Source organism: Anas acuta, chromosome 4 (assembly GCF_963932015.1).
Source record: "Anas acuta chromosome 4, bAnaAcu1.1, whole genome shotgun sequence".
NCBI lineage: Eukaryota > Metazoa > Chordata > Aves > Anseriformes > Anatidae > Anas > Anas acuta.
This window is the reverse complement of record NC_088982.1, coordinates 72,288,081-72,296,723: the sequence shown is the minus strand read 5'-3', so window position 1 is coordinate 72,296,723 and position 8,643 is coordinate 72,288,081. Positions and strand designations below refer to the sequence as shown.

The window sequence follows — 8,643 nt, the reverse complement described above, 5'->3', positions numbered from 1 at the left end:
CATGGGTTTATGGATTTTTTTTTTTTTCCCTCATGAAACTATGCCTTACAAGTCATGCTCTCCAATATTCCAACAGGCAAAAATTAATCCTAAATCAATGATACCAACATATGATATTCAATGATACGAACAAATGATATTTTAACGTTAACTAAGCTTTGGTTTTCAGCTTTGAAACAATATTTCTCCCTCTGGAAAGAGGGAATGCCCAATTTCCAAGCAAAATAAACAGTTCTTCTAGGTATAAAAAATCCAAGAAAAGAGTGCAACTTTCATTTTTAGGAAATACCGTGGTTCCTGGCTCACACATACTTCTAACCATAATACCCAAACCTAAAATAACAAAATCCTGTTATTTACTTCAGGCATTGAAAAAGCAGCCTCAGAATAGACAGTCCATTATTATCAGTAACAGGCAATTCTGTATTCATTATTATCATCAATATTAACACTGGATTTTCTAAAGATTGGGAAGCATGCTCATAATTACCTTTTATTATGCTTGTTAAACTTTGCTACACGTTCAACATTACCTGACGACATCATCCCACTCTATCTCAAAGTACTCTGTAATACTATAGTGTAGTATGTAATACTGTGCAATATCTACATAGCATACAGCCATGTAACAGTCTGTCTTGTATTACACAATGTCACAACATTTTCTCAACAGAAATTTCTGAAATTGCTGTATGTAGCCATATGCTTACAAGTAAATTCTAAGGCTGAGATTTTGCAACAAGATCATTTACTGTAAATTCACACAATATCTAGTATCTCTCCTAGAGTCACTCATAATGATAGCTTACTTGAGCTTCAGAATACTAAAAGAAGCTCCTTCACCACAGCATCTCCAAAATGACGATATGATGAATGTATCAAAACTCCCAAGAGTTCATGAACTGCGGCTACCTAGTTTCAGTCTTGATTGTCCCAAAATCACTTCTGATTCAATATACTGCACAGAGCTGTATGGTGTTTTTAAACAAAGCTTCAACCTCAAAGTACTTTGAGCTGTTTTCCTATTATTTCAAAATGCATAGTTTTTATGAAAGTCATGATTAATATTTGATTCAAATGAGCACATCATACAGCGAAATGAGAGAAAACAGAACAAAATTTTAATGAAACAATGAAATAGAATATCTTTAACTAAGTAAACATTTCATGCTGTACTCAGCTTTCAAAGAATGTCGTTCCTCCGCATCCAAAGTCACAAACAAAAAAGAAAGATCATTAGGCAACATTTTCCTTCTGTTCCCCCTCCTACCCACCCCTCTACCAGTAGGGTCCGTGATATCAGATGGTATGTTCTGACCACCACCTGGCACCAACCTGCTTCCAGATGCAGTATCATCACTTTGGACTAATTTTACCCATTGCATATTTTATCTCCTCCATCCTCACCCGTGTTCAACAGAGGTACTCAGATCTAGAGCCTTCACTTTTGAAAGTCATTTGAGAATCCATGCTTGACCTAGAACAGAGGAGAAGTCTTTCTGATTCATCAGTGTACCTTCGTGCCCAGAGCTCTCCTCCTGCATTCACTGCTCGAGGCTTGAGAGAGAGAGTTTCAAACTTTACATAGGTCTCTTTTGCAAGGTCAGCTTCCTTAGCAGTTTTGGGTTTCACACGGAGTTTTAAAACTTTGTAGAGTAAGAAAATTATCAAAGGTAAAACAACCATGCATGCTGCACTGCTGGCCAATATCAAAATAGGAAACTGAGATGTGCTTTCATCATTTAACCTATCAGTAGTGAAAATAATGCACTGCTCTTTTGTAGGTGGCACTCCTTTGGGTGAGACACATGCCATATACTGAGTACTAGGTTGCAAACCTTCAATTGTGACTTTGTTTTTACTAGGATCCGTGCTCAGAGGCAACATGTCTTTATCGCCATACTTTGAATATAACACAGTCACTGCAGCGTTGCTTGAGGCATTGACAGTTTTCCAAGTTAGGGTCACTCTTTCATCTGTTTCGCTGATCACTTTAAGGTTCTTCACAGTAACATTTTGCTCAGCCATAGCTGCTGCCTTCTCTTCACCTTTTTCACTTGCCTCCTCGATCTGCTTTGCCTCCTCACCTTTCTTGCTCATCTCCCCACTCTGCTTTTTGCTTCCACTTGTCACTGACTTCGAAATTTTCTTTCCATCAACCACGGGCCTGGATTGCTTCTTGTCGGTAACCCTGGCGCTCGTTGATCTTTCAGTGGTAATCAGAGCTGTGGTGGTTGACGTGGTGAGAAGAGGTGTGGTGGTTCTCTCAGGTCCCTTCTTGGATTCCCCCACTGTGGCATTCTGTCTCTCTGCCTCCTGCTTCCTTCCGTACTTCTGTGGCGACACAGTTGTGGTAACTACACCAACCACTGTGACAGTGACGGCAGCTTCTGACATTCCTGCCAAGTTCTTCGCCTTACATCTGTATTCCCCTGCATCCTTGTATGAAATCCCTGTCAAGCTTATTATGGACCATCTGACACCCTCTCCAGGTGTTTCTTGAATTACTGTAGAAAAACAGAGTAAAAAGTTATAAAGAGGGAGATAAAGAAAAAAGTAAACATTATTTGACTGTTTTTTTTTTTTTTTTTCTATTAATTATTTCTACCAGAATGAATCATACGTATTAAACATTTTTAAAAAATCAACAAATTTACACTAACTATGGAACTCCCTGCCATATTATATTCTTGCAGAAAAGTGCTCAGTTTAGGTCAGAATGGGATAGAATGTCAGGAGGAATTACAAGAGAGTAAGCAGTTTTATTAAATAAAAGAAAAACAAATAAGGAGAAATCAAAATGACTTGAAGCCAATTAACTACGAGATACAAGTCTCACTGAGTAAATACAAGCAACACTGAGTGCACTATTTAAAGAATTTTGGGAAGTTACCTCTGTCATAAGATAATTCAATACTTTGGACTACTACCCTCTTCAGAACAAAGCGTTAAGATAACTGCTAACTACTTTGCCATAACAAGAAACTTTTCAGTTTGTTACTGCATAAATCCACCACAGTACATCACAGCAAGAATGGTACTAGACAATCACAGCCTCATTAGCATTCCAGGTAGGCACTGTGAATAAGCAATAAATATTTGCAAATAACGTAGAAAACATGTTTATGGGAAATCCCACATTTACAGTTCTGTGTTTTAAGTGGCTCAGTTACAGTCTCATTATTTTTTTATTTTATTTTATTTTTTTTATCATCATGAATATTTTGAACCAAAAAGAGGATTTCAGTAACGAATGTTCCTCTCTGTTTTTCAGCTTCTGAATTGGTACCCTGCTATCCCAACCTCTATTTTCCCTTATTCTCCCCGCCTTCATCCATTTCTTCCCAACACAAACTGCTCTTATTACAGACCACAACCAGAATCAGAATAGTCTGTTGGACCCAGACAAAGAATTGCCAGCGTGGTGCAATACCTGGTCCACTGTCATTTAAGATAACAATCTCAGAGCACAAGCAACCCAATAACTTTAGGCTCTCCCATTTCCTATAAAATGCTTATTCCTATAAAAGAGCTATTATACCTGTATAGTTCACTGGTATATTGTCTGACCTAGTCCACGTAAGCTGCGGCGTTGGGTACCCGGTTGCATCGCAGCGTAGCAGAACATTGCTTCCCAGCGGGGAGGTGATTTTTGTTGCCGACGTCATCACGGATGGCTTAAGACACTGCTCTAACTCTGCTCTCTGGAACAAGATCCCTGCCAGGTTCTCAGGTCCGCTACACGAAACCAGTGGATCAAGAAGGACAATTGAAGTGTCCACGATTTTGGAAAATTCAATTAGCTTTGAAATGCGACAGTCACAAAACCATGGGTTGTCCTGCAAACCTGAAGGAAGAAAGGGAGTGGAAAAAAAAAAAAAAAAGTGAAATTGTTGTTAGGCAATATCTGAATATTGTGATTACAGTATGACACATGACTATCAACAAGTATAATCAAGGAGAGCCATGTGCCTGTTCTGAGTCAATCTTTTTCAATTTTTCTTTTTTTTTTTTTTTTGTAAGTTAGTGGGGCACGTTTTGTAGATGTGAAAAAGATTACAGATGTTTATTAAGCTAAACCTTTTATTCACATAAATTTACAGGAGCGTAGTAATAAAATGGCACTACCTTTGCTTAACTTTCCTATTTTTCTAGGGAAAAAAAGCACTTTGAAAAGACGTCTTAAGACTGATGATACATTTTCACCTGCCTGCAGCTTCTGAAGAGGGAGCTTCTCAGGCTGTTGCACCTTGTCACTCCCCTCTGCTCTTAATGCCTCTTTGGGCTCTTACAGTTTGATCTTCTCAGGCCCTTTCTTCCATGCTTGCACAGAACATGATGATTTAAGGGTTTAGGGCTTACACGGATATATTTGCCCTTTGAAAAAAAGGATATGGGCTAAGGAGAAAAAGCTTTAGGCCAATAACATTCTTATCTGACTCTGAAGCATACCAATATTCTTAGAAAACTGGTTTTAGTTTAGGACAGTCTCTGAAATACATTCAAAAAGAATAGGAGAACAGAGGAAAATAAGAAGGACCCTGGAAAAAGTTGGCAGCTATAAAATTTTTGTGATGGCATACAAGAACGGTCCCTTTCTTCTGTTATAGGCTATAACATTTGCCTCTTAGTTCCAACATCTATGAACAGGAGGCTTCCCCTCTTGATGAAGTTATTATGGCAAAACAGGGTAGCTATTTCTGAGAAATATGTCCAAAGCCTCAGCTGGTGTCCATTACTTGGCTATGTTGACCTCAAGAGAGCAACACCCAATTTACCAGGTAGAACTCCACCCAGCGTCTCACTCAGGAGTTCAATTATTTTCTCATTTGATTTCTACTTTTGGGCATAACTTTTTCATTTTATTCTAGCATTAACAATAAGCAGAACTTACAGACTGAAATATGGGATGGTATGCAAGAGCCTTTTGCTACTGAATTTACTGATCGGTGCAAGAGACAAGTCACAGTAATCAATTCAAAACTGAAAGAGAAAACTGAAACACTTGCCAATATTGTTCAGGGTATTTCTAGGAATTATCAATTTACCTAATGGGAAAACTCTGCTTTTCATTTTAGAAAAAAACCTACTGATGAAAGAGGACATGAATAATTAACTAGCAGTTCCTTCTATCACCTGACCGAGATTAGTTTATTTTAAGCATCATGGCAGTGATTGGTTAAAGCAGTGGTAAACCCCAATTAATCCCCGCTCTTTAAAACAAGACCTGACCTGAAGGGATTCCGTGACTTTGACGTCACAATCCAATTTCACCCCTTCCAGACACAGGAGATTTTACATCCATCTATTCACCACCTACTGCTTTCAGGAACGGAGAAGGAGAAATCAAGAAAACTGTATCAGCAACCACTTTTCTTTAAAAAAAAGTAAGAGAAAAATCTCCAAAATATACAACTGATTGTCAAACATTCACAAGCAAAAGAGATCTCATCCGAATGTCTTCCATATGTCTAAGCACATCAATTATTTTCAATCAAGCAGATGCGTGTAGCTATTTGTGCTCATCTTTTAAGTTAGGGGAGCTTTAGTTTGTAAGCTAGAGATAACATTATTTCATTCTCACTTGCTTATTAGGGGCCAGTTTTCATCACCAAGTGCATTTGAAAATGAAACTCCCCTTAAGGTATAAGAAGGGAGACAAGATCCCCCAGAAACAAGGACTCAACTGAGAGTCCTCTGTAACGAATACTGGGGAAAAGCACAGGAACTCTCCTGTACATCCTTGGTACTGCCTGGAAAGGACAGAAGCATGGGGCTGCTGGGCTACAAGTGGATGGCAGGGCAGGAAAATGTAGGTCCACGGCATTAATCAGGACTGATCTGCAGCACTGGTAGGGAATCGCATCTCACATGCAAGGCAGCAGGCTTTCCCTTCCAGTGAATGATACTAAAAATATTTCTTCTGCTACCTTTCTGTCTCCTGCATGCTTTGCTACAAGAAAGGATTTTATTATTATTATTGCTTCTAATACTAATGCAGTGCTGAAAGATCTTTCAAAGCTATAAATACATGGCTTTCGTGTTCTCCCAGTGTCTAAGAGGAGAATCAAAGCTTCTGCAATCTAAACAGAGTAACAGAAACGGGCAAAATAGAAGGAATGGCAAAGCAAAGCCGTTAGAATAGGTGGGCGTTTAGTCTAAGATACAGGTTTGATCATCTCAGATCATTTGAAAGCCTGGTTTCAGTGGACGAAGAAAGCTGTCATCCCAGAAGAGACACTACCTTTGTGTTTCAGTGCAAAGAAAGAGTTGTTTCAGCTAGTTATCTCATCTCCCCATCCATCATGTTGCCCACTGAAACTGGCTGAAGAAGCAGGACATATATAAATATATAATACACAACAGCCACAGGAGTTTCTCCTTGCCTCCATGGCTCGTTCCTTCTATTTATTTGTGTCTTGCCAATACCTGGCAGTATAGCCATTATCTGCTGTAAAATATACACAGCCATTGTAAGTCATCGAATTGTGTAAATTCCCAAAATAAAAAGATAAAAGCACGACTGACTTGGAAGCAAAGATAAAACACTGATTTTGCTTACAATTCAGTTAGCTATTGAAGGGAAAACAAATGGGAATGTAAACTTCTGCAAATTCACAGCCTGTGTTTACAAGGTGGTAGAAGTGAGAAAGAACACATGAAAGAATAAAGAAAAGGTTACAGAAAGGTAAAAGTTGAAGAAACAGGGAAAAAAAATGGGGTGCTCTAATAAAGAAATGAAATAGGAAATTATTTCCCTGAGGGAATTCTAAGAAGAGACTATAAAAATAAGTCCCCAACAGCATGTGTATCTGTTAGAACACCAAGTATTTATAAATTCTGGCTTCTTTTGCAGAAATATTAAGGCAGCTTACTGACCTGAGTAAGAAATATTAACCAAGGCAAAGCAAGCGTTGATAAATATTTATGCATTGCAATATACCAACACAATGTATGTTAACATCAAATAAGGATCATAAATCATTCTACTAAAAAAAAAAAACAAAAAACAAACAAAAAAAAAAAAAAAAACTTGCTTTAATGTAGGTTTAGCATACTTTAAATTTGCTCCCAGATTTATATGTATGCTTGCTTGTACAGGGACAAGCACGTATATATACATGTGGCTGCATGCGTATTTTTGCGGTCTCCTCAGTAAGCAGGATTTCCCCATGCTGTGTCAATATGGACTTTAGCATTTGAAACAGCTATGAGCAAAATTTCCTTTGTAAATCAGTAACCAGTCTCAGGCCATAGCTCGTACAATAGACTGTGTTTCGGTTGCTGCAAAATGGGAGTACATGAAATATCCGCGTTTTTGGCCAATGGAAATATTCACCACAGCTTGGGCCAACCTACCCAAGGCTATCCTCTAGCTGAAGCTACAGAATTTTGGATCCATGGTTCCAACCAGTAAATCCCACTCCTCTCACTGTGTCCCAGTGCATCCAACACACTGTAATTGCTAGGGAATTGCTTCATTTTGGGAAGAGTGGCATCTACCCCCATAGCCCAGCATAACCAGTGGGATCCTGATGGACCTGCTGCGTTCCCAATTTTTGGCACCTCTACACGTAACAGAGGCAAGATTTCATCTAACTGCTGCTCTGTCAAATCCTGGAGCCCTCCGCTCCTCCCAGTGACTCACTAGATGTAATTTTCCATATGGAAAAGGCTGCTACTATCATTCACGCCAGAAATATCAATCTCTGTGCAGCAGCCAATGCTGAAACTTAGCTGTGATTTGGATCAAAGAATTAGCTTATAGCGCCAGTGCTAACCGAGAGAGGGCCAGATGAACTCACACCCGGCTCCCTTGATCGTTTCCACTGTTTATTGTCAGCTCATTCCACAGCTTTGTTTTGAACTCTTCCAAAGGGCGATCTCCAAGATGAGACCAGGAACCAAGCATGCTCTGGAGACCACTGCCTGAAGGGAGCATGGGTGAGACCACATCCAGAACGGCTCCCTCCATCCTGTTTGCTCTCCCAGTGCAAGCCCAGCAGGCTTTGAGCCTTCAAACTGTGCTGGATTGGCAGGCGCACGTCAGGCGTGTACCACAGGTGCTGTGTCATAGTACAAGGGCACGGCTCTGTGGTTTGCAATGCCATTCATGCTTTACTTCAGCCAGTCTGAGCTGAGAAAAAGACACTACTACCACCCCCTTACATTTCAGAGACACCAAAACAGCCCATGGCTTCTCCAAGAGGCCTCAAAGTGCACACGGGGGAACATAAACTTTCTCTTACATGCAACTCTTGATGCTCAGTCAAGACATTACAGATAAAATTGCCTCCTGGTGTTACAAAATACGTATGCACAGATGAGTTTGGGGGCTTTGCAGTTGATGATGCTGTTAATTAAATGCAAGTGGCAATCTTGTTTTGCCAGAAGTAGGAGAGGAGCTGGTTCAAGCCATAATTGCTTGCACTAAGCAGAATCTGTTGTTTTCCTGACTAGACAAAAGCAGCATTTATTTGCTCTGGGTTCCAGCTCCTAGCAGAGCTCTGGCTGCAGTTCCCATTCCTGGTAGGTGAACAGGCCAGACCGAACGCTCCCACAGAGCACCACTCCTGAGCACCAAAATGAGCGCTGTGTGCAATTGTGGGCATTGCGTTTTTAAGAGAAAGTTTTAAAAAAGAG

The 8,643-nt window shown here is 39.8% G+C and overlaps 1 protein-coding gene across 1 annotated transcript in view; it reads right to left on the bottom strand.

Moving 5' to 3' along the window:
* Positions 1-516: 516 nt before the first annotated feature.
* Positions 517-8,643, bottom strand: part of LRIT3 (leucine rich repeat, Ig-like and transmembrane domains 3) — an 11,823-nt gene continuing 3,696 nt past the window's right edge. Inside the window, exons 3-4 of the mRNA XM_068681967.1 lie at positions 3,542-3,847; positions 517-2,507 (exon numbers count right to left, since the gene is read on the bottom strand). Coding sequence (XP_068538068.1) covers positions 1,414-2,507; positions 3,542-3,847 — 1,400 coding nt within the window. The 3' untranslated portion in view covers positions 517-1,413. The remainder of the gene's footprint in view (positions 2,508-3,541; positions 3,848-8,643) is intronic.